Source organism: Terrapene carolina, unplaced genomic scaffold (assembly GCF_002925995.2).
Source record: "Terrapene carolina triunguis isolate 2854851 unplaced genomic scaffold, T_m_triunguis-2.0 Scaffold68, whole genome shotgun sequence".
Classification (NCBI taxonomy): domain Eukaryota; kingdom Metazoa; phylum Chordata; order Testudines; family Emydidae; genus Terrapene; species Terrapene triunguis.
The window spans coordinates 19,031,869-19,058,619 of record NW_020664419.1 but is presented as its reverse complement, the minus strand read 5'-3'; the positions used below and the strand labels follow the sequence as shown (position 1 = coordinate 19,058,619).

General features: G+C 40.8%; 1 protein-coding gene across 3 annotated transcripts in view; it reads left to right on the top strand.

Moving 5' to 3' along the window:
- The window catches only part of RSBN1L (round spermatid basic protein 1 like), an 84,458-nt gene that overhangs the window by 24,826 nt on the left and 32,881 nt on the right, over positions 1 to 26,751 (top strand). For all 3 annotated transcript variants that reach the window (XM_026648671.2, XM_026648672.2, XM_026648670.2), the window contains one exon: positions 14,523 to 15,166. In XM_026648671.2, the coding sequence (XP_026504456.1) occupies positions 14,523 to 15,166 (644 nt within the window). The remainder of the gene's footprint in view (positions 1 to 14,522; positions 15,167 to 26,751) is intronic.

The following is a 26,751-nucleotide window of genomic DNA, read 5'->3' as shown; positions in this document are numbered from 1 at the left end:
TCCTGTCCTCCAGAGCTCTTGCAACCACTCCCAGCTTGGTATTGTCCCCCTCCCCCCCCGTAGTGAAGACCTGCCCTGAGGTTGCAAGCTATTTTCTTTGTATGGGCTTACATGTCTACACTGGAATAATCTCATTAGAAAATGTTTCAACTAAGATGTTGCACATAGTGTATGTAGTGTTCTCTAAGGATATCCTATGGTCTGTTGCTTTGCTGCTGAGCAGTGTGCATCCTAAGATTGTTTTTGCTGTAAATGTGGAAAGTCAGGTGGGTACCAATTTAAAAAAAACCAAAACTGCCCCATACTTCCTTTCTGGGCTGGCTCATGCCATTTTTCTGTTTGTCGTCAGCCTGGACCCAACTTGCTCTGTATCTCTATGGTGACAACTGTGAATATGCACAGGCTGCTTCAGTTGTATTACAGTACTTGGAGCCAGATTAATTCTGTATTGGACTTTGTGTGTCACCAAGCTGATGTGGGAGGAGGAAAATATTCTATGGCAGCAGCAGCTCCTCTAGCAGCGGGAAGATATTCTGCAGTGGTGGCAGCTGGACAAGGTAGAAGAACTGGAGGATGCCAAGATGTTGGAATAAGAGGACCAATTCCTGGATCATCTACATAGCATTTTGTGTCATTTCTGGGCCAGGAAATTCAGCGTGGATTGGTGGGAGAAGATGGTTCTGCAGTGCTCGAATGACCAGTAGTGACAAGAAAACTTTAGAGCAGGGAGGGTTACCTTTTTTGAGACCAGTATAGAACTGACCCAGGAGCTTCAGGGACAGCATACCAAGGTGCGCTGCCCCATATTATCTGTGAAGAGACAGGTTGGCATTGGCATTGCCATCTGGCAGTTGACCACTTCAGAATGTTACCGGTCTGTAGACAACCAATTCAGTGAGGGGAAATCAACTGTTGGGACTATTCTCATGCAGTTTTGCTAAGCCATTAAGATGCTGTCTAACCAGTTCAGGAAGCTTAGTAATGCTCAGAGATTATTGATGCGTGAAGTTCCTAAACTGAATTGGGCACATGGTTCCATCAATTGCCCCATCATTTTCTCCCCCAATCCCTTCCCTTCCGTCTGCCGTGGTGCAGCATTTATAAACAGAGGATTTTCTTCATGGCGCTGCAGGAACTTGTGGACCACTGTGGCAGGTTTACAGACATAAATGCAGGGTGGTCTAAAAGGGTCCACGATGCTTGGATCTTTCAGAACTATTTGCCCCCCAGGAGTAATGTGGACATTAATGGTGTGTAGGTTGGTCTGGTTATTCTGGGAGATCTGGCTTATCCCTAGAAGCCTTGGCTAATGAAGCCATACGTAAGTTGCTTGGACAGAAGGAAGGAACATTTTTAATTATCACCTGAGTAGCTGCTGGTTGGTAGTCAAGTGTGCATTTGGCCATTTGAAAGGCAGATGGTATTGTTTGTGGAATAGGTTGGAAGCAGCAGAAAAAGATGTTCCAACCATTGTAATTGCATGTTTTGTTTTTGGACAATATTTGAGAGAGCCAGAGGAAAGCCTTACTGATGGATGGGAGACCTGAGGTGTGAAGACTTGCTCTGAGGTCTGAGCAGACAGCAGGGGTTCCACAGAGAACATAAACACCCATAGGAATGCTGTCAGGGATGCCTACTGTTTGTATTTTAGTCACATGCCTGAACATGTTAGCCTGGGGGGATGGGGTGGGTGGTGAGATGCAGACATGAACACTGGGGAACATTGTGTGCATGTTTTGAAGTTTAATGTTCCTTATGTGCCGTTGTAAAACGTTGTGAATTATTTCAGTTTTATTTCAAGGGTTCTTTATTTTAAATGCAGTGATGACTCTGCCTGTATTGTAAATGGTTTTATTATGAAACAATAAAAAATATGAAATTTTAATGAAACCAATGGAAAAATAATATCTTTGGTTAGTTAAATGTTTCTAAATACAATATTAACCAACTGTACATAAGTGTTTAATTACCGCAACAGTGCAAACAGAATTCAAAGTGCAACAGTAAGGACATTTCAAATACCACAGTTTGGTGAGGGAGATAAGTGACTGTAAGCCTTGCCTCTGGCTCTTGTTGGCTTGCATTCTGGGTCTGAGTGCCTCTGCTCAAAATTTTCAGCGTTGTTGCAAAGCTTAAAAGAGCTGGACTTCCAGGTGCAAGTGTTCTTTGTGCCCAAAAGTTGGATCTGTGGTGAATGATCACAGCTGCTGGGAGCACTGCTGTGGGGATGAAGAGGTTAGGAGTTGTTGCTGGTCCCAATGGAAAGCAGTGTCCAAGTGTTGAAGGACATGGCTGGGTCCCAAATTATGGGAATGCAGGGCCTGTTGCCCTATCAGGAGCATGTTTTGCAGGAGGGCGTTCTGGCTCAGGATAGTGTCCATGAGTTGCCTCTGCATCTGTCTTTTCCATGCTCTCTTTGAGCATGGTGATTCTGTCCTTGGCCGCTGCCATGATCTCCTGAAATAAGTGCATTTCTCTGTCCTTCTGATTCTTCATGTAAAGCCTCCACCTCTCAGGCAGCCTGGCTTTCCTCTGTGACTCTGGAATGAATTCTGCAAACATGTTGTCCCTAGTCGCCGTCTTTCTCCCCCTCAGATTGGCCAGCCTGTCAGTAGTATATAGAGACTTTGTCCTTGATTGTCTGGCTGTTGCAGGTGCTATGGCTGTGGGAGTTGGGGGGGAAGGTTGGAGGGAACCTTAGCTTACTTTGTTTGGGATATGAACAACAAGCACCATGATTTAAGCATGTCTGTGATCTTACACGCAACACTTCCCATTCTTGGAAGAAATTCAGAGATCTAAGTGGTCAGCATGTATTTGGATTTCAGTGTACTGTGTCTGCTTCCATGCTGTTAGGGGTGAGGGTGGTTCCAGGTTTATGTTTGCAGTTCTGTTTGTGTGCTGGAAGTGCTGTTATGATGTCATAGGTGTAAAGAGAGGGGTTATGGGGTTCTTGGGAGGTGAGCTGGATTGTAATTCCCTCCACATCTAGGCTGTCCTCATTCTCAATAACATTATGCTGAGGTGGATGACTAGGAGGTAGAAAGTGGCTTTATTCAGAAAGGCAAAGGGCAGACCAGCAAGATATGCTGTGAAGTTATTTACCAGGATGATTTCCCCCCAACCCCACAAAAGCGCTGTAGGAGTGGAAGGAGCTTGCAAGCTATACGGGCGGCTTGGGCATGTGGCTATTCTTAATGTGCAAAACAAAATCGAGTTATTTCTCCATGTCTGCAGAGGAGATATAGCAGAACTTAAGACTGAGAATATGCAGAGAAAAATAGATAGGGTCCTACAATGACTGTCAGCTACAGTGTACGTTACAGGGCATTGAACTTCAGTGGGGAGCACTTTAGTGGTGCTTTCAGGCCAGGCTAGCTGGGGGCATAGGATAGAGCTCAGTGCTGCTTTCAGTCTGTTTGGTAACTTATCCCGTGTGTTGTGAGGACACCGGCTACATCACTTGGGTGCTGATAGTCCTCCAAAACCTTTCCACAATTTCCCCCTCCCCTTGTATGTCATTCCGGGCACATGGCAAGTTTTCCCACAATTCACTGGGAAGGAAGCATAGAGTGGCTGAGTTTTTTACAGTGTAAAGAACAATGAGAGACGCCCTCAGGAGTCCTAGCAACACACATCATTGAATGCAGCACCAGTGAGGACACTAACTTGGGAATGGTTTGCAGTGTGTCTGCTCATACCTGAGCTAAGCTAACCTGGGTGCTGGTCATCCAAGTTGACTCTGCAGTGAACACATACCTTTAGCTTTTTGATGTGTGCTCAGTGCGTGTGAATGCCAGTGGCATATCCTTGAGTGGGCCCTACATTTTTCCATGTTTGAAATTTGAATTTTTAAAATAAAAATCAAGTTTAACTTGGAATTTAAGCCTTTTATAGTTTAACTGTTCATCTTGCTTTGATTCAGAATAGTAAAACAGAATTGATATCGGAATGTAATTGGCTTTAGATTGCTGTGTAATCTTTTCATCAAACTGCTTATGCACTATGCCCTAGAGGCACTCTTACTTGCTCTCTTGGGGAAGTAAAAATCAACTTAAAGAACACTTAAGTTGAAAAGTTAAGAAATGCCTGATTTAAGATTCTGTGCAACATTGATTTGGCCCCATTGTGCATAATATGCATTACGATGCAGTCTTTAGTTGCATGATCATACGCTACTTTTTACCACAGGATCCCTGTCTCATTCAGAGCATTGGAAGGGCACACAAGAGGGCCAGGATTAATCCTGAACACAATCTTAAATTTGGCATTTCTAAATTTCAACAATTTGATTTTGCAATCTAAATAACTTTCTTTTTAATGTTGCTTTTTTATATGTAGTAAGATAGTGACCCATATGATTATAGTGGGATTCAAGGATCTTCCATACAGGAACTTGGGCTGTTAAGTAAAGTGCAAGATTTGCTTTCAGAGTAAAAGTGAAGCACAATGCTTGATTAAAACTAACATGTATGTAGTGTAAAAAAACAAAAACAAAAAACTTGTTCTGCATTGTTAAACTGTTTCTAATGATAACTTTAGTGAAGAATAAGACCAGTGTAAGAATGCAGGGAGCTTTAAGAAAATCTTCCTTTTTTTAAAGGGAGGCTGTCAATTTGAAAGATTAAAGAAGACTAACTTTAAAGTACCCAGTTCTCTAATCGTGCAGCCTCTCAGTAAAGCCCAGAAACTTTAATTCCTTTAAAAAATAAGAAAACTACTTCTGCACTCTAGTTGGTGTATTTTAAGGGTCTTTCAGCAGGGGAATATGAGCTGTTTTCAGTTTCTCTTCCTGTCTGTGCTATTTCCTCTTTGCTCAGCTCATATTCTCTGTTTGGAGGTGTTCCCACCCTCCTTGCCCCAAGGAGAGATCAAGGGATGACTCTGATCTCCAGGCCTGCTGCTTCTCCTTGCTATTTTCTGTAGATGGGAGATAGTATGCGGGGATCTCCACTGCTTTCCATTCAAGATCTGGTGAGGAATTTCATCCAGCACTTTGCTTCTCTTTTGTCCGTCCCTCTCCTGCCCCCAGGTGTGGAGGTCAGAGAAAGTAGACTAATTCCTACCCTGCTTGGCTGTTCCAGTACTTTTTTTTGAGTCTTGTTAAGATGAGAGGACCTCTCTCTCTGGTCCTGTTGAGGGTCATGCTGCCAGCAGGTGCTTCCTTGACCCTAAACCTCACATAGCAACAGTAGCCTTATGCCTTCTTGTAGGGCCTGGGGGCAAATATAGTTCTGATATAACTGCAGCTATGTGCATAAATGGTATAATCACTCCAGCATGTGATAAAAACTTTGTATACAGTCACTTTCACTTCCTGTCATGCTTATATTTCTAATGAAAGAAATAGGGATTATTGCTAATATATTTCAGTTTTAGTAATCTTAGGGGTTTTATATGTATGTATGTATGTATGTATGTATACTTGTTGCCTCCAAAACTGAACAGATAGTTCTTTCTAGTGATTGGTGAAGGATTAACTAACCTGATGAACCAGTTCTGTACTGAGGGGGCGTGGGGGGAGGGGAAACGTATATTTTCACATTCGTTAGCCAATGTGTTAAATACACCATTATTTTTCCTAGTGAAGATAAGGTCATGGACTTCAGTGGGACAACAGGACTGGGGAAGCATTATGAGACGTGTGAGATGGGTTTGCACTGGTTTAACTAAAATCTATTTCAGAATCAGTTTAAACGTGTGCAAGTTTCTTGTGTAGACAAGACCTTAGATCAGGGGAAGTCAATTATTTTTTGCCAGGGTCCAAATTTCTTGGTCAAGGTATAGTCAAGGTCCAGACTCCAGAGAGACATTTTTCACACTGCAATAACAGTAATGATAATAAGTAAATAAAAAAGATTTCATGGTCTGTTTAAAATCATGTGGCAGTCTGGATTTGGCCCGCTGTCCACTTACTGAGTACTTCTGCCTTAAGGTAGGTCTATGCTTATAGCGCACGTGGTGAAGACGCTCTATGCCAACAGGAGAGCGTTCTCCTGCCAGCATAAAAAAACCACCCATGTGAGCGGCATAAGCTATGTCAGCGGGAGAAGCTCTCCTGCTGACATAGCGCTATGCATATTAGTGCTATGTTGGCGTAATTTGTGGTGGTCAGGGAGTGGAATATTCACACCTGAGCGACATAAATTTTGTCAACATAGTCGGTAGTGAAGACATAGCCTTAAACTGCAAGCTCATTGGGGGTCTACGTTTGCATTGTACACTACACAATGTATACAATTAAGCACACCCAAGTGTGGCTAAGAATCATCTGTGACGGTTTAAAAACTGCATGTAAGAGAAATGACTTCTCTCTTTCTCACCACTATCTCTACAAAGCATGTACAGCAGAAGTGGAAGATTGCACAAGTGTGTTTGCCACTCTTGCATCTTCCTTAGCAGGAGAGGTAGAGTGAAATATATTGATAGCATCTGCTGTTTGGGCTTCACTGAACAGCCAGAGCTGGGCATAATCCCCCATAGAAGACCAATCAAAGAACCTTTCTGTTATCTTAGGGCTGGTCTATACTTACCGGGTAGTTCGACGGCTGGGGATCGAAATTCCGGGTTCGATTTATCGCGTCTGGTCTGGACGCGATAAATCGAACCAGGAAGTGCTCGCCGTCGACTGCGGTACTCCAGCTCAACGAGAGGAGTACCGTGGAGTCGACGGGGAGCCTGCCTGCCGCATGTGGACCGCGTCTGAACCGCGGTAAGTTCGAAGTAAGGTATGTCGAATTCAGCTACGTTATTCACGTAGCTGAATTTGCGTACCTTACTTGGACTTGAGGGGTAAGTGTAGACCAAGCCTTAGTTTCTGAGATACTGTCTTGCACAAATAGATAAGATTGTGATATGCTCAGATACTACAGTAATGGGGGCCATTATACAAAGTACCCAAGATAGACAGTGAAACATTCAGTACTCTTCTGTGTCATTTTGGGGTAAGGGGAAACAAGTATCTGTTTAAAAATAAAGTGTAGGAACTTACTAGTACTTCATGGTATGTTTAAACAATCAAAAATCAGATGTAATTCCATACTTGTGTTAATGGGTTTGGCTGCCATTCTCAATACTACTGATAGTACCCCCCAAAAAGAAGCCAACCTCCATTCCCTTCTTTGCCACCTTGAAAGTGGAGGGAAGGTTGTCCCTACCCTGACAGATAAATGAATCCCTTGATCTCACTCATGGTTGCCAAAGTAGCTTTCAGCATAGGGCAGTCTGGAAATGTATAGTAATATTTAAAATGGTACCTGCAGGGTCACCAACATTAAATCTAGACAATTTAAAGAGCTAAGTGGTTTCAGGTATTACACCTTCCTTCAAGCTCCCTGCTTATCTATAATTTGTTTTATTTAACTAAGAAAATACAAAAACCAACCCTTCCCCCCCCTCTTCTGTTGCTACGAGCCACATGTGGGTGTATAAGACACATACCTACTTCCCTGTGCCATATTTTTGGGTTTTATACTTCCTCTGTCTGAATTTTGGGTCCATTGTGGTATAGGAAGCATGACAATAGTTGGTTTTCGAACTTGTATTTTGTCTGGTTGCATGCTGTTCCTGATTCTTAGAGCCTTTCTTTGGCTTCCAACTTCCACATTCTGGAAGGATATGAGGCACTGCTAAGCAGCCTTAACACCCCTTTAACAAAGCTTTTTATTAGTGAATTTCCCTTGTTTTTAATAAGGCTGTCAATTAATCGCAGTTAACTCACGCAATTAACTCAAAAAAATTAATCGCGATTAATCGCACTTATAACGATGGAATACCAATTGAAATTTATTAAATATTTTTGGATGTTTTTCTACATTTTCAATATTGATTTCAATTGCAATGCAATACAAAGTGCACAGTGCTCACTTTATATTATTATTTTGATTACAAATATATGCACTGTAAAAATGATAAAAGAAATAGTATTTTTCAATTCACCTCTTACAAGTACTGAAGTACAATCTCTTTATTGTGAAAGTGTAACTTACAAATGCAGATTTAAAAAAAAATTTTTTTTTGGTTACATAACTACACTCAAACAAAACAGTGTAAAACTTTGGAGCCTACAAGTCCACTCAGTCCTACTTCTTATTCTGTCCGTTGCTAAGACAAACAAGTTTTACATTCACAGGAGATACTGCTGCCTGCTTCTTATTTACAATGTCACCTGAAAGTTAGAATAAGCATTTGCATGGCACTTTTGTAGCCAGCGTTGCAAGGTATTTACATGCCAGATATGCTAAACATTCATATGCTTTGGCCACCATTCCAGAGGACATGCTTCCATGCTGATGATGCTCGTTTAAAAAAAAATGCGTCAATTACATTTGTAACTGTACTCCTTGGGGGAGAGAATTGTATGTCTCCTGCTCTGTTTTACCCACATTCTACATATATTTCACCTTAAGCAGTCTCGGATGATGACCCAGCACATGTTCATTTTAAGAATACTTTCACAGCAGATTTGACAAAACGCAAAGAAGGTACCATTGTGAGGTTTCTAAAAATAGCTACAGCACTCAACCCAAGGTTTAAGAATCTGAAGTGCCTTCCAAAATCTGAGAGGGACAAGGTGTGGAGCATGCTTTTAGAAGTCGTCTTAAAAGAGCAACACTCTGATGCAGAAACTACAGAACCCGAACCACCAAAAAAGAAAATCAACCTTCTGCTGGTGGCATCTGAGCCAGATGCCGGAAATGAACATGCGTCAGTCCGCACTGCTTTGAATGGTTATCAAGCAGAACCCATCATCAGCATGGAAGCACGTCCTCTGGAATGGTGGTTGAAGCATGAAGGGACATATGAATCTTGAGCGCATCTGGCACATAAATACCTTGCAATACCAGCTACAACAGTGCCATGCGAACGCCTGTTCTCGCTTTCAGGTGACATTGTAAACAAGAAGCAGGCAGCATTATCTCCTGCAAATTGTAACCAACCTTGGTCAGCCAATCACTCCGACAAACAAGAAGTAGGACTGGGTGGACTTGTAGGCTCTAAAGTTTTAAATTGTTCTATTTTGAATGCAGGTTTTTTGTACATAATTCTACATTTGTAAGTTCAACTTTCATGATAAAGAGATTGCACTAGATGAGGTGAATTGAAAAATACACTTTTTTGTTTTTTACAGTGCAAATTTGTAATAAAAAATAAATATAAAGTGAGCACTGTACACTTTGTATTCTGTGTTGTAATTGAAATCAATATATTTGAAAATGTAGTAAACATCCAAAAATATTTAAAATAAATGGTATTCTATTGTTTAACAGTGTAATTAATCGCGATTAATTTGTTTCATTGTGTGACAGTCCTATTTTTTAAGAAACTGGTGACCGGAGGGGGCGTTGTCATGAAGGATGGGTGATGGGGAATCCCAGAGCCCATTTCCTTGTTTGGGTGGGGAAATGAGGTGGGAAAAGAGTTCAGAGTTCCTCCTCCCACACAGAAGCAGGGGAAAATGTTATTTTTTTCCCCCCTTCAGAAATACTGGGAGCTTTGTAGTAGCAGCTTCACACCTCAGTAGCCTGGCAGAGGTGTGACCTAACTCATTCATCAACTTGTGGTTCTCTCCTCCCTGCTAATCTCTGCACTATATGCTTGTCATACCCCAAACCTCCTAGTTCTCAGCTTGATGTGGACAGTGCTATGCACCAAGCCACCATTTTTTAAAATGTGTCACTTTTGGAGAACTGCATCTTTGGAACTTCTTGGCTCAAGGACCCCAAATTTGTATTGCAATGTCTACACCCAACCCTTGGTGTGGCATACCAGTTTTTGGAATTTGAGAATTTTTAGAGCACTTAGAGGTTATATGTGGTACAGTAATGTTGCTCCAAGCCTTTCTCACTGTATCTAAGGGGAGCCTCTGGCATGTGGCTAATTTGAGCTTGAATCAGTCATGTGCACCATTCTGTAGACCCAGTAAGAGAGCCTAAAACTTCAGTTATTAAATTCTCAAGCTGGATTGTGGAGCCAGACTCTAAATAAGATCAGGGTAGTCCCGTGATAGAAGTTTTTTGGGGGATAAGTTTTTTGCCCATAGGGACACTGTAGGGGTACCTCTTTCTCTCTTCTCCCCCCCCCACCCCCCAAAAAAAAAAGTTGGAAGAAAAGTGCTGTAAGAAACAGCAAATTTTAAAATGAGATGGTCTGGAGAGAGTTATGCTTGGGAGCCCCTTTAGCAAATGATCCCAAACTTCTACCACTAACTCTACTCTGGTCCGTTTAGCAATTTTCAGGCCAACTTCAGTATACATGTAGATTTTAAGACACTTTGGAAAAACTAGCTCTATCTGAAAAGTCCTGCTCAACTGTATGTGGTGCTGGCAGGACCACTCCATAATTTACATGACAAGAGAGGAGAGGACTCTGACAGCAGCATGAGCTCAGGCAACTAGGTGAATGGATGGATGCACAATGGCAATTTTCAGATCTTTTGTTTAGCAACCTGTCTGACAACATTTAAAGAGGTGAGATAATGCTCCAATAAAAGATAACTTCTGTTGGTGAAAGAGTTGAGCTGTTGAGCTATGGCTGGTCTGCACCAAAAACTTACATAGCTATATCTTTTTTTGGATGTGAAAAATCCACCCCTCAGAGACATAGGCCTGTCTACACTACACAATTAAGTCATAGCCACTGCAGTAATTACTGCAGATTTTCATGTCCACGCTACCTTCATTCTGCTGGTGGTGTGTGTCCTCACCAGGAGCGCTTGAACAGACTTAAGTAGGGCAGTGTAGCATGCTGACAGCTCAGGCTGCTGGCTTTCCGCCAAGCTCCTAGCAGGGAGTTGGGTGCAGGGCTCCCAGCTGGGGCAATGTCAGTAGTGCAGTGTCTACACAGATACCGTGTCACCCTAACTACATCAACCTAAGTGCTATACTTCTTGTGGAGGTGGAGTTATTAGGTCAGTGTAGTGGGGCACTTACATCAGCAGGAGCAGCGTTGTAATGTAGACACTTTAGAGTTAGGTCAACATAAGGCAGCTTATGTCTACCTAACTCTGGCTGTAGCTATACTGACCTAACCACCTGGTGCAGACAGCACTATTTAGCTACTGCTTCTCAAGCAGATGGATTAACTACAGTGACAGAACTCCTCCCATCAGTGTAGTGATTGTCTACAGTGAAGTGCTACAGCGGCATAATTGCAGCGTTGCAGCTGTGCTGTGGTAGCATTTTAAGTGTAGACATAGGCCTAGAGCAGGGGTTCTCAGGACATGGTTTTTTGGTGGCCTCAGAGTTCAGCCACCAACTCTTGCTGGTGGCTGCTCTCACTTTTTCCTAAAATACTTAATTTGCTTTAGGAAAAACACATAAATATGTACATATACACCTCCAAATCACTGTAATTTATTTATTGCTAGGTAGTAAGTCTGTTGTTAAAAGTGATATTAATAAGCATACAAATATCACTTTTCACAGAAGACTTACTCAGCTCTATCAAGCCTGGGGCCAAATTAAGCCCGAGATAGGAAGTCGGGGGAGGCAGTGGAGGCCAGGAGCAATGGGGGTTGATGGGTGGGAGAGGGGCTGGGGAGGCAGCAGGGGCCTGAAGCCCACCGGCTGCAACCTGCTATCCCACCACCCCCACAGGGCTGAAGCCCTAAGCCTGAGCCCCCCACTGCCCTTGGGAAGATGGAGAATTCACTGGCTGCCTGCTCCTCCAGCATTGTGCCCCAGGTGTCTCCAGAGGGGGGTAGGGCCCAACCCCTGCCGGCAGCCCAAACAATCAACACCAAGGTGGTGCATGCAGGGTAAGGGGGAGGGCCCACTATATTGCATGCCAGACACCCCCCCTCAAGTCACAGCCCAGGAGCCTGTGGCCACAAGAAAAGACCCTGGTGGCCATGTGGTCACGGTGGCTGCACTTGAGAAATGCTGCCCTAGAGAACTCTTCAGATCTGGGAATGGTACTCAGAGGTGGAACAGCTTGTTTAGCATAAGCAGTAAAGACACATTCTAAGTAATAACGCACCTTCCACATAACTGAACCCCATATGGAGTATCATTAAACAGTTACAGTCCCTACTCAGTGGGGACCATATCCTGAAAGAGATCTTTCTTGACCCCCTTTTCTGGACTTCAAACAATCTCCCAATCTTGCCAAGCTCATAATCGGAAGCAAGCTCCCCACAGACTAGGACACCAACACAAAGCAGCACCAGAACCAGCCATAACCACAGATGAAAAATCTGCAGACATATCTCAATACCCCCCATAACGCTACCTTTCCAGATCTGTGGGTCCTACACATAGGGTTACTATATTTCAAGTTCCCAAACAGAGGATACTGCTGGAGGTGGAGTTGGGAGAGTTGGAGGGGGTACCGGTGGCGGGGGCACTCACTAGAGATGGGGGAGTAGTGTTGCTCCCTGTCAGAGTGGCAGCATGGCTGGTGCAATTGGGACTCTTTCTGAGCTGCAGTGTCTGCTTTGTAGAAATCCAGGATATTTCCTGTTTGGAAAAACCACCTGGACAGAGGATAGAACCTCAAATAAGAGGCAATGTCAGTGAAAACCTGGACATATTGTAACCCTACCTACACATGTCTATTGCAACATGTGCTGTACCTCATCCACTGCACTAAATGCCCCCAAAAAATACAATGTGGACGAAACAGGACAATTTCACCTCTCTTGAATGAACTCTCATAGAAACATGATAGAAGACAAAAACATTCATGTGGTGAACATTTTTGACAAAACGATCACTCCATATCTGACCTATCAGTCTTCATTGTCAGAGGAAACCTGTGCAACACCTTCAAAAGACGAGCCTGGGAGCTTAAATTCATAACTTTGATGGACACGAAAAATCATGGTCTTAATAAAGACATTGTTGTAATAAGCCATAAATCCAATCTGTAATGCACCACCTTCCTTTTTTATTCTATGACTGCAGAGGGGTTAATGGGCCATTTCATCTTGAATAGTCTCCTAGAATGTGTTAACTACTTATTCTAAACAATCTGTTCCACCTTGTATTTAGCTGTGTCACTTCTTAGTACCTTTCCTAGACCTCAAGAATTGCTCAGTGTAGCTTGAAAGCTTGTCTCTTTCACCAACAGAAGTTGGTCCAATTAATATTCCTGGGGGAATTCTGCACCAAAAAATTCTGTGCACAATATTTTCAAATTCTGCATATTTTGTCAAAATAACACTATATAATCACACCAGATTCAATTATTTTGGTAATTTTATTTCAAAATATCTGTCAGCAACTCTGTCTGTAACAATACAGATGACAAAAAAAATTCCCCCAGGAGTAGAGAGTTAAAGAAACCCCACCAAACACCCACACATTCTTTCCCCAGAGCCTAGCTGCAGGGTGCCCCTTCCCGGTGCAGACACCCACACCACCTTCCCCCTCAGAGCCCAGCCTTGGGGTGCTCACCCAGCCCCCATAGAGCCCAGGCATGGGGCCCCCCAGCCCAGACACCCACCACCTCTTCCCCACAGAGCCTAGCTTCAGGGCACCCTCTAGAGCCCAGGGATCTAGAGAGAGAGAGAAACAGCCTGATGCCTGGGTCCCAGGCTTGTATGGAGTTTCCTGCACACTGCCTCCTTCCTTCAGGGTGTGCCAGGAACTGCAGCTGCCAGGAACTCTCCAGCTCCTCCTTCCCCCTCCCCCCAGCAGTCTTCTATTTGCGAGCTGGGGTGTTGGGCTCTGCCAGATCCAGCTGCTCCTAGGGGCTGTACAGCGCCAATTCTAGGGGGAAAAAGGAAATTCTGCACAGAACATTAATTCTGTGCAAATTCTGCATTGCGCAGGGGCACAGAATTCTTCCAGGAGTAAATAAAATAGATTACCTCACCCACCTTGTCTCTCTAATACCCTGGGACCAACATGGCTACAACACTGCAGTCTGCATTTAAATCATTTAACCTACTGGCATAATTGCTGATGCGGTTGCACTACTGATTAAACAGCATAGGTAAGATTGTGATTGTACAAAACTTTCCTTTCATGGTCAATCTTGGTTTTTTTGGTATGCCTTTCTTTGCCGTCTCCTGCACCCACACACATCTTATCTAATTCAGTAGTATAAGCAAAAAAAAAATATTCAGAGTAGGGTTAACTTTTTCAGAGTGCATGAGTCTGCTGAAATTTTTTTTTAAAAAGCTGAAAACTCCGTTTTTTAACAATTGGGCCATGTTTCTAATCATAAATAGTAATTCTATCTACAGTATTCCAGAGTACTTATTTCATAATGCATAATATGAAGATAAAATACATTTGATAGAATTATAGCTAATGGTAAATTTTGGGGTTCTGGAGATGACTGGTGGTATGGTCAATATCCTGCTAGAATAAGTGGTCAGACATAACGTGACTGTATAACATTGCTCTAGTTTCTATTTGGTTTCAGTAAAATGCTTCTAAAGTTGTTTGATACTTTAATTGTAGTCTTAAGTCTCACTCAGCATGCCTCTTATGGGGGTATGTATGGGTAACTTTTAATGCTGTTACTTAAATGGGGAAATAAAGATGTTTCAGAAATCTCTTTCCTCTTTACAGGTGGGAAGGAGAAACCAAAAACCAATGCAGAAGAATTACTAATTAAAAAGGTAAAGAAGAAAAAGAAAAAGAAACACAAAGAATGTGAGAAAAGGAAGCGTCCAAAAATGTACAGCAAATCTATTCAGACCATCTGCTCAGGATTGGTTTCTGATGTTGAGGATCAAGAAGCCAAAGGCATCATAGATGATCATCTTAAGGATTTCAGTGAGAAGAATATGGATCCCAAGAAGGACTGTGGGTCCAAGATACCTGAGAACAGTGAGTTTCCATTTGTCTCGTTAAAGGAGCCACGGGTTCAGAATAAACTCAAAAGGTTGGACACATTGGAGTTCAAACAGCTCATTCATGTTGAGCACCAGCCTAATGGAGGTGCATCAGTTATCCATGCCTACAGTAATGAACTCTCTCACTTGTCTCCTGTGGAGATGGAGAGGTTTGCAGAAGAGTTTGTGGGTCTGGTTTTTAGTGAAAATGAAAACTGTGCAGCTTACTATGTAATGGGTATTGTTCATGGGGCAGCTACTTATTTACCTGACTTTTTAGACTACTTTTCATTTAATTTTCCCAATTCACCAGTGAAAATGGAGATTTTGGGAAAGAAGGATATAGAGACAACGACTATGTCAAATTTCCATGCTCAGGTAAGAGGTTACACATTTTATTTTCTAAAAACATCTAATGGTTTCAAATAAACTGTAAATGATTTTTTTAATGCAGTTGCTATCAGCTACAGTGTATAGATAAAACAGAAGATTAATAACCGAAGAATATTTGAGTAATCAACTATTTAGTCTTAAAATCTAGACAAGAAGGAAGCTTTGTTTGCATTCAAACATTACATTGCATTTTTTATGATCAGTTGAAGTGTGTGTACGTGTATGCACTTCTGGAGATTGGTTTTCCTTGGCTGAAAAATAGCTGTCGTGTTTGGAACATGAGAATGAATTTTCTGCCTGGTGCTGGCTTCATTTAGATATCTGGACACGAATCATAAAGCTACAACAGTTCTTTTTTCACAAAATAGTAACATTTTATACATAGAGCCCATCTAATGCACATTTTATTGTATATTAAGATGTATATTGATGCTTCTAAATGCATTCATATAGTGGCACTGACCTACAGCTAGTCTGAATCCTTTCAGTTAACTATGTTCCCTTGAAAGTTATTAAATCATGGGGCAAAATGGTGGGTCAACTTCCTGAATCAGGTTTTATCTGAGGAAAATTATTGTATAATCTCGAACAATAGCTGCTGTTTGCTAGATATTTCTTAACTTTCTTTAAGAGCTATAAAGACATTATTATTTCTTAGAGAAACAAAAATCATTTCAGTTTGTATAACTTCAGGAGATTATTTTTAGTTTCATTAGATTACCATGATGAATGCCGTATAAACACCTATATAGATGTTCACGAAAGAACTAATGAAGCTGAAGAATTCTATTTTTGATAACATCAAATTTGGATAATGTTTACATTTAACTCTTTTTGCCAGAAGAAACCAGTTACTATGTAGTTTTTAAAGAATGTTCATATATCATTCAAAAACATCACATATAACTTTCGCCTATATAAATGTAATCATAAAAATTTGTGTTCAAATGTGAATAGTGTACTATACATCTTACTTTGTGTGTAAAACTTTGCAAAATAACCTTTTGCTAAAACATGCGTAGTGTACAGAAAAGAACTGCCCACAAGGAATACCCAGAATTAAGACATGTTGCTGTGAAAACTCTGGTGGTTAACAGACAAAGCATCCTCTTTTGCTACAGAACACCTATATTCAGTACTGCCACAAATATCTGTACCAAAGCTTTACTCCCTGTCTTAAATAAGACTTCTAGAATTATGGAATAATTACCAAAAATGTTCTCACTTCATGAGACAACTTAAAGTAGTCAAGATGGATCCAACTGTGGTCTTTAATTCTGTACCTAGATACTGTGGTGATGTATGCATTAGTGAGTTCTTAGATAGATAAACCACCCTGAAGCTATGGGTTGATTACCTGTATGGTTATGGCAAGAAATGTATGTGAAGATGGCACTTACACAGGGAAAAGTTCAGCTGTATATTCTGGATCTTATCTGCCTGTTTCAAGTGACACATATAAGCTTCTGCTTTTTTTTAGCACCACGGAGAGATACATAGCTCTGGGAGAGTGAACTAGATTTCTTTTCTGTCTCGTGAATCAGTATAGCAAAATTTCAGTTGCAGTAGCTGCTGTTGTAGCATAAGTCAGACCACAACTTGACTTTAAGTCCCAGCTCAGTTTGTAGTATTATCAGTTAAATAAAATATCTTGTAAATTGAGCAAATTGGATCTGGAAATTTGAAACACGTGGACCACCTCTGTGTTATGTTAGTTGCATTTTACAATAGAATCATATGTTTAAATAAGAAATCATAATAAGAGAGCTTTAAATACAACTGATTTTCTTGTATTTATTGTAGAATCATAGAAATGTAGGACTGGAAGGGACCATGAGAAGTCATCAAGTCCAGCCCTGTTCACTGTACCAGGACGAAGTAAACTTAGACCATCCTGACAGGTGTTTGTCCCGTCTGTTCTTAAAAAAACTTTGATGATGGGGATGCCAGAGCCTCCCCTGGAAGCCTATTCCTGAGCTTAACTATCCTTATAGTTAGGTTAGCTGTAGGGAAAACTAATTGTTTAGTTACATTCCTAGAGAGTCACTCAGCAACAGTTTCAAGTGAAGACCTTCCCAGATTCTCTCAAGTGGAGAGATTCTTCCAGTTTCTTTAATCTAATTCTGTCATATACTGACTGAACTTGTGGCCAAAATATTCCAATCCAATTGTTTCCTCCTTCCCATACCATTTTTCTGCCGTTCCCTCCTTCTGTTTTTTCACTTCTGCTGTTGTCTCCTCAATAGGTGTCATCTGTGATCTACTCTTAAGCCCTCACAAAAGCCTTGCATTTCAGCAGCCTCTTTTTGGTTAAAGAAAGATTAGTATAGCTCCTCTGTGGACTGTCATTAGGTCTGAAATTGTTAGAGAGAACACATGCTATAATTCTTCCTTCCAGTGCAGTGTAACTAGAGTTGAATGATCCAGAGTCACTTAGTTTGATAACTCTTTGAATCTGAATCACAGTACCATGTTCCATTAACTGCCTCAGTACTAGTAGTATTGCCCTCTGAACAAAATTACCGTTCACCAGAACATCTAGTGTTCTCAGACTTTTTTTCTCTCTGATAAATTATGTTAGGTAGCTTGTCTCTTGTACTGAGGCAGTTCAGGCAATAATAAACCCTTTGAATTCTCTTAGTACAATTAGGAGCACATCTCATTTATCCTTGTTCTCTCTCTGTCTGGTTATGTTGGCTCTTCTCACTCCAGCCTCCTTATTTTCAACTCACTCACCTCCCTTATGCTATTTCTCCCACTTTACACTGCTTCCTATAATCTTTTCAGCCTTTCTTTCTCAAAGAGAACTTGTTGCTGTCCCTATACTTTGCACTGACCTTTTTTTATGTTATTTTTTGTAGCCAACAGCTATGGAATGTTTAATTCAATATTCCATCTTTTCTCTTAAAGAGCCATTTGATGGCTGTTTGACTAGCAGTAGGGAGGAAAAGAATATTACTCTGTGTATCCTTTTACATTCCCCAGAATTCGTTGTTGTTCTATCTCAAGTTACAGAGAAGAACTGTTACTTTTTGTTCTGCTTTGTAACTGTACCTACATGTGTTCATATAAATGGTAAATCAAACATCCAATTAAAACTACTAATTAATGCCACATTATAACAGTCTCCATTCCTCGTTTATAATTACAGCAGTTCTGTGACTGTTGGTTGTAAGAACTTTTAAAATCTTCTGTGCTTAAATTTAAAAATTTTAGTTGGAGACATGCAAAAAGACTAAGGATGATAGGGATTGAGGAGGCAAAAGATCCATGCATTAATGCATCCAAGATTCTCTCTTCTTTCTTTTTCATTGTCTGCATTTTATTTGGAATGAAAGCTTTGTATCCTGTGTTTTTTCTTCTCTGTGCTTTCTGTCAAGTTTTCCGTAGATTTGGTGTGCATTCTCTGTTGTCGGATCACTGACCTCTCTCCATATGCTGGCTTGTCAGAATTTGGCTGCATGACAGCTAATGCTTTGCTGCTTGTGTATTTGCTAACTTAATAGGCACACTATATATATATTGGGAAAATTCTCATTACCATCTTTGGTTTAATGTCTCCAGAAAACAGTGGAATCAAGATCTTGAATGGCTGGTCATAAAGGGCTAATGCTGCTAAGCCTCCCCAATCTGTCTGCTTGCTTGTAATTCATATCCATCTTCTCGTGTTTCTCATTTTGCCTCTTAGGCAGATTTTAGGACTACAAAGTTAAACTAAGATTCTTGCAGCCGTTGGATACGAGTCTCATAGCTGCTTCCTCTGAGCTGCAACATTTTTTCTGAATATTCCCTGGTTACCCAAGGGATTCTTACGCCTTCTGCTTCTATTGCAGTACATCTTGAAGAATTTTCACTTTTCAAATCTGCCTTTAGCTCTGCATTATAGAAGTCCTAGGCTTCTACCTCCAGCATAGCTCCCATCTGTGAGCACTCTGCCTGCATATAGTCCAGTGGATAGGATGCTAGAGTATGAGTTGGGAGACTTAGAGACTGTTTCTAGTGTAATCATGAAAAACTTCTTAATTGTACTGTTTCTCCCGTCTATCAAGGAGAGCAAATATTCCCATTTTATAAACCACTTTAAGATCCTCTGATGACCCTTGCATATAAAGTATGATGTATTAGTATTATCATCACTGAATCTTACTCTTTTGGTGAATCAGACTCATGTTGTGGGTGGGAAGCAGTTGTATCCTCTTCCTGATCTCCACAAACTTGCAGCCTTCTTATTAGCTCTTCCAGTTCAGCCTTAAATAGACTATTTCAACTTGCTGCTGTATGCAATGTACACCTCTACCCCGATATAACGCGACCCGATATAACATGAATTCTGATATAACGCGGTAAAGCAATGCTCTGGGGGGGCTGCACACTCCGGCAGATCAAAGCAAGTTTGATATAACTCGTTTTCACCTATAACGCGGTAAGATTTTTTGGCTCCCGAGGACAGTATTATATCGAGGTAGAGGTGTAGTTGTAATTTAAGTTTTTACTGGGCCAGACAACAGTTGGTTTTGGATGGCTCTGCAAGACTGTGAAGGACTTGCTTCAGAGCCTCAACTGTCATCCTGTTAATTTTGGTTAGCTGAAATGCATACTTGAGGTTCCCTTCAGTATGTGTTTTTCATTCTCAAGGCCTCATTTTAGCATCTGGATTCAGTTTCCAGCAAAATCTGAGAGAAGATTCCACTATGCTTTCATGTTTTTTTGTGGTTACCCCTTTCCTTGTCATATTAGCTGTTTCTGAACTTCTGTATTTCTCAGGTTAGTTTTTTCAATACCTGGTGATAAGGCCATCCCTTCTGCATTTGGCAGATGAATCCTTCATTAATAGTAGTATATACCCTCAGATCTATGAGGTCTATGATTCAGTGTTGGAAATATAGTTGAGCTACATATGTATTCCCAAATGCTCATTTTCTCCTTAGTTATTTCTAGACATTTGTTTCTCGCATACTTGTTACTGCTTTGTGCTTCCTCAGGGTGCTGGGTCAGGATCCAGATATTTGTCTTTAATTCTCATTGGAAGACACCCATAACAGAATTTAAGATATGTGAGTTCATGTGGCAGTGTAATTCTGTTGGCAGGTGACCTAGATAAAATCTATGATCTTCTCCCTTAGACCATCTGCCTCGGTGTTGTAGGTGGCCATTGTTAAGTATGTTGCTTAAGAATGTTGTTACTGTTGCCAGGTTGATACAGGTGCTTAGTGCTTCCGTTCTTGGAGCTCCAGTGTTATCGGCACTAAAAGAGCATTGTTCCCTCTAATTTTTTTCCATTCATGTGTGGAATCAATTTTGTTATGTGCACCAATATTGAGGTAATGTGTGGATGTGCACCACCAGTAGAAACAAAAAACCTAGATTTACTACATTTATTTTCATGCAAATTTTAAGTTATTTTACAGATATAAATAAAAATACAATTTGAAAATAAGCAGCGTACATCTGCAGTGTCTAAAGTTTTATGTGTTTAGTTAATGTTTTTTAAACTGGCACAGCTAAGGTTACAAGTTAAAGTTACATTCTAGAAGGGTACTATTATTTGATTGTACCTACTTTAAATACTGAATGACAAAGCACAATACGATAATAAAAGTAATAATGATAATTACTCCAGCCAGGACAGGTTAGGCATTTTAAAACTCACTACTCAAAAAATTAAATTTAAGCATGAGAGAGATGAAAATTATGAAATGCATAGACCAGTCAAAAAACTAAAATAACAGCACTTTGAAATAATAAAATTACAGACAATATATGTGTATTGCAGGAAGTACCAAGAAGTAACAACACCAACAATAAAAGTATGTGTTGGGAGGTGAGTGTGCAAGAGTGTGTGTGTGTGTGTGTGTGTGTGTGTGTGTGTGTAAAAGAGTGAGAGACAGTGTGAAAGAGAGACAGTGTGAGAGAGAAACTGTGGGTGTCTAAGAGAGTGAGACAGACCGTGTGAGAGACAGTGTGTGTAAGAGAGATGGAGACTGTGTGCTGGGAAAGTGTACGAGAAACCATGTACTATCACTTTAAGCAGAGCAGCATTCACCAGTCTGAAGGCTTGTTCTGACATAGCAGCAGTTGCCAGCAGCTCCATCTTGCTCCCAAGCCATGACCCTCTTCTCCCCCCCTGCTCTGTGGGGATGGGGTACATGGGTGAGAGGGAGGGGGGGGACACCCTGACTCAGAACCCCCCTCCTCCCTCCTTTGCACATACAAGTAGGAGGCTCCCGGGAGCAAGCAGGAGGCTCCTGGGTGCAGCTGGCTGGGGCGACTCTAACGCAGAGGACAGGAGCAGTGTGGCAGTAGGGATGGGGCATTGAACACAAGTCGCTGAGGATGTGCATGGCTGTAATAATCAAGTGTGTGGCACTTGATGGACTGTTGTGCAGCCACGCAGATGTGCAGCTTAGAGGGAACACTGTAGAAGAGAATGCAGCTTGCTAATTCAGCAGACCTTGACGTTACTCATAAAGAGAGACCAGAGGAATGGTTTGGTGACAAAAGGCACTCAGCCAAGTTTATTGCCCTCAAGGCTCAGTACTAGCATCCCATAGTAGCTACAGGTACACTAACATGATTGCCCGGGAATGATTCAGTCAGCAGCGGGAATTTCTGCTGTCCCCTTGGCCACACAAAAGGTTACAGTGTGGTACCCTGATATTTATAGACTGAGACAAACAATTTGCTTACCACCTTATGTGTTTCATGACATCTGCTTGTTATCTATCTCCCTTGTACCTTGCTCCAGATGTCTCGAGCAAAACATCCCTATACATCACTTCTATTTAAGCCCTTTTTTCTTGTGTTAGGTCAGGATGCACCTGTGTTAATCTTTTGGAATGTATTCACATACAAACATACATACACACAACAACCCAGCATCTGTTGCTTCTTAGGCGTGCCTGTGTTTTAGCAACGCTAGCAGTACCCTTGCCAAGTTCATGTATCAGACAGTGAACTAGTAAGCATCTGCTTTAATACATGGCCTGACCTTGATTCACGGCATGGTCTGACTTTGCTGACTATGATTCAGGTCTCAGGTCTTACACCAGGCCCAGTACTCCATGCTCACTCTTTTTTTCTACTGCCATATATGTTTCAATTGTCTGCAGTTTGTCTCTCAAAATCGGTCATCCACAAGGAAGCCAATTCCAAAACAGAACCTTTTCCTTCTTGTACACTCTTTCCTTATATAGCCCCATCACTGAAACATCTGAGCACCACCTATTACTCTTGGGGGAATTCTGCACCAAAACATTAAAAATCATGCAAAATTCTACATATTGTATTTGTCAAAATAATGCAATATAATCACATCAGTTCCACTTATTTTGGTAATTTATTTAAACTACCATACAGAAAAAAAATCAGAATAACTGGTCAGCATTTCCTAAACACATGAAAGTTAAGTTGCAAATACTTGGTAACCAATACCTTGCATTCCAGTTATAATCCTGGATTTTCATTTAAATTACATTACAGAATACCAAACACCAAAATAAAAATAAAGTAGAATGTCACTTTAAATTGCTCAGACTTTCACATATGAAAGTCATACAGTTTTGTTAATCATAGTGCTGCATTTTTTAAAAATGGGTAAGTAAAATAGATCCTGAACTGTAATCTAACCCCATTGTGCCACTCTGGCACAGGAAAAAAGCAAGAAAGCACATAGATCTTTCTAGCTGAGGATTCCCTTACTGTCTTTTACAATAAGACTCCTTTACACCACTCTGGCAATGTAAAAGAGCCTTAAAACTTTTACACATTTTAGGCTCCTGGGGGAATTGACTAAGAATGAGAACAGTTAACTGACAATAGGAACATTAGCAGCCTACCTGCTTAGTTGTTACATTTCTGCTCTGCTTCAGGGACAGAACCTGCCTTACAAAGCCTTACTCCTCCAAGCTGGGGGCACTACAACAGTGAGCGAGAGGGACAAAGTGAGTCTTTCTTGCTCATTCTCAGGCAGGCACCCGCCCAGCCCTGCCCTCTTAACATCTCTCTACATACGCATGCACATCCAGTCTTACCTTCCCTGCCCCCCGCAGTGAACAGGGAAGGGGCGTGTGTTCCCCACAGATTTCTTTGCTCCCCCATTGTTCTGTGGGGGAGCAAAGAAATCTGCAGACAGTATGAATTCTGCGCAGAATTCCCCCAGGAGTAACCTATGCCTTGCAGTCATCCCATTTTTGTCTAAGCTATTCATTAACTCAAGGTAAATGCCTCAAACAGCCCCTTCCTGTTGACTACAGCCAGATGCCCCTAGCATTGGATGACAGGTAATCCCTTGTTGTGGCCCCAGATCCTCACAGTGCACAACAAATACTTCACTACTAACAATTTTACTTCCTGAATCAATTTGCCATGCTTTACTCCTGTCCTAGAGGGGTAAATTGGTGATAAGCGTAGTTCTGTTTTTTAAGCAAACCTGGCCAGGCAGTGATTCTGGTTCTTCACATACTCATGCCCCTGGTTCTCCCTGTATCACTTTTCAGGTCATTCTTTTTGACACGTTTGGATTTGGCTTTTTGTTTCTCCAGCCATTTTCTCTTTCTCAACTAATTTTTACCTAACTTATGCTGTTCTCTCTTCATTGTCCCCTGCCTCCAATTAATGCTACCCTCCTTGGTGGGTTTGTAGTAGTCCCCTTTGTACAGGAGCTACTTACTCTTCAGTCTACTCCTTCTCTAATTTGTCAAATTCAGCTGCCATGCCAGCGTTCTATTTCTTTTGATGTGTGAAGAGGAATATTGCAGCATATTTGGGAATAAATACTCATCTCCGACCTACCTTGTTTCCTCATCTCTTGGCCTTTACACAAATACCTAGTTCTTTTCATCTGCTCATTTCATAGATTAAGTCCATAAGGGACCTTATTATCAGGGCCTTGGGTATTCTGTGATGTAGCAAAATTCTGCAGAATTCAGCTCCTGCTACAGAGTCTTACTTTAGAATTTGACCTTTTATTTTAAATATCAAAGGATTACCGTCATGGCAGCAGAATAAATTAGCACTGCCATGAAATTTAAGGGTTCTGTTCTCATTGTGCTGTGTGGTACCTCAGGGCCCTGGTCATGGCCATTTTAGGTTGACTGCCTACATAACACTGGCCATAGAATTTTTACTCAGTAGTTTCTAGATCAAACACAATTACTTGTGGTTAGGATTGCCAACTATGGTTGGACGTATTCCTAGAGCTTTAATCACATGACATAATCTTTAATTAAAGATTAATCTTTAATTCCTGGAGACTCCAGGGCAATCCTGGAAAGTTGGTAAGCCTACTTGTGGTTGAACTAAAATATATATAAGAGCAACATCCAATCTTGATTGAAAGATTCTCTGTGATGGAAATTCTAACCTCATCCCTTGGTAGGGTTTTCCAATAATTAATCTCATGAAAGATTTGTCTTATTTCTAAAGAATTTTTTTGAGTTTCTACCTGCAAACATTGGTTCTTGCTATGCATTTGTTTACTGTATTGAAGAGCCTTCTAAAATTTAATGGTCTCATAGACCATGATCAAATTGCCTCTTAACCCTCTCTTTGATAAGCTAATAGTTCCTTAAGTTTCTCATTGTCAGGCATATTTTATATACTGTGAATCAGCTTTTTTGAACACCCTCTCCAGTTTTTCAACATTCTTTAAAAAATGTGTACATCAAAACTGGACAAAGTATTCTAGTAGTAGTCTCACTAATGCCATATACGGAGGTATTATTACCTTCCTACTCCTGTTTCATATTCCCTAGTTTATACATCCAAGGGTCACCTTAGCTGTTTTAGACAGTGATGCATTGGAGGCTCATGTTAACTTGGTTATAGAATATAACCCTGAAATTCTTTTTGCAGTTACTGCTTTCTGTTGTACAAATTCCCCATCCTGTAAGTGTGGCCTATACTTTTGTTCCTTGATTTATGATTGCACTTAGCTGTACTAAAATGAACTTCGCTTGTTTGCATCCTATTTTACCAAGCAATCTAGATGATACTGCATGACATATCTCATTTATTATTCCACCAATCTGTCATCTGCAAAGTTTAACTCAAAGCAGTGATTTTGTTTCCCAGATTATTTATACAAATATTGAATAGCATTGGGCAGAGAATCAGTCTACATGAAACTATACTAGAAGCAACCACATGCAGACTCCTGTTGATTTTCTCAGTGACAATTATATTTTGAGATCTCTTGAGCTAGTTTTAATCCATTTAATATATGCCCTGTTGATTTTTGTATAATGCTAATTTTTAGTAATATCAATTCAAATTCCTTCTAGAAGTCTAAATATATTATGTCAACACAGCTGGCTACATTTCTCAACTAGACTCCATAAACTTGTGAAGTTGATTTGACAAGATATATTTTCCATGCAAGCATGTTGATTGGCATTAAAGATTGGAATTTTTTTTTATTGTTGAGTCCCTTATTAGTTACATTATTTTTAAAAATCCATCCCAGGTAAGATAACAGGCATATAATTACCTGGATCATCTTGTTCATCCACTGGCTTTCTTTCCCCTTCTCTTCCTGCCATTCCCAATTCACATGTGGAGTTGCAGGTTAGCATGCTCTAGAAAGTCTGGTGCATTCATGCTCTGTCTTCCCCAGCAGTGGCTAGCCAGGCAGCGCTTTTACCACAGAGGTAAGCAGCAATGGTAGAGGGAAACAGAGGGAGCTGTGCTGTGTAGTAGAGCTGGTCGGATATTTTTTGACAAAATATGTTTATCAGAAATTGCCAAATTGTCAAAAACCAAAACTTTTCACAGGAAAGAGTTGGTTTCAATCAATTTTCTGTTTTTGGAACGTTTTCCAGTTGTCAAAAATTCAATTTGGACATATTTTAGAAATAAAAAATTATATATATATATTTTTTTGGTTTGAAATTACTTTTCTGCTTGAAATGTAAGTTAATTTATAGTAAAAAAGTAAAACAAAATTAAAAAACCTGAAATAAAAGTAAACATTTTAAAATTATAAAACAAAATGTTTTGATTGTTAATCTGAATTTTTTTTTTTTTTTAATTTTTGATTTGCAAAAGTCTCAGCTTTTTTTTTCTTCTTCTTCTTCCTTTTCATCCCGGTACGCGATGGGGAAAATTTTTTAAAATCTTGTGGGTTGGGTAAACCATTAACTGTGTAGCATATTGACCAGGTATCAAATGAAGTGAAAGGGTGCAGTAGGAGGGTTACTCTGAAAAGTATAAGAGCTAGATGAGGGTGAGAGCCAAGATCTCCATGAAGACTAAGGGAGACGAGTTGTTACCGAGTCAGCTCTGCAGAGCTTAAAGAGGTGGCAGCGAAGACCTGACGCCTGCTGCACTCCTTACCCCACCACTTCCTGAACAGGGCTATTACAGCAGCCAGTTGTAAGTTTTAGGTGAGGAGGCAGGAAGTCCAGAAGATAGGCAGTAACAAGTGTAAGCGCATGGCTTATGCCGTTGTGCACTGAAATTCAAAGCTACATTCCTGCAACTCTTTGGTCTCCTAACACATTTTACACAAGTGTTCACATAGAGGTTTGGATTTTCCAGAAGTACTTAATTCCAGTTCAGCTTTTGCATTAAAT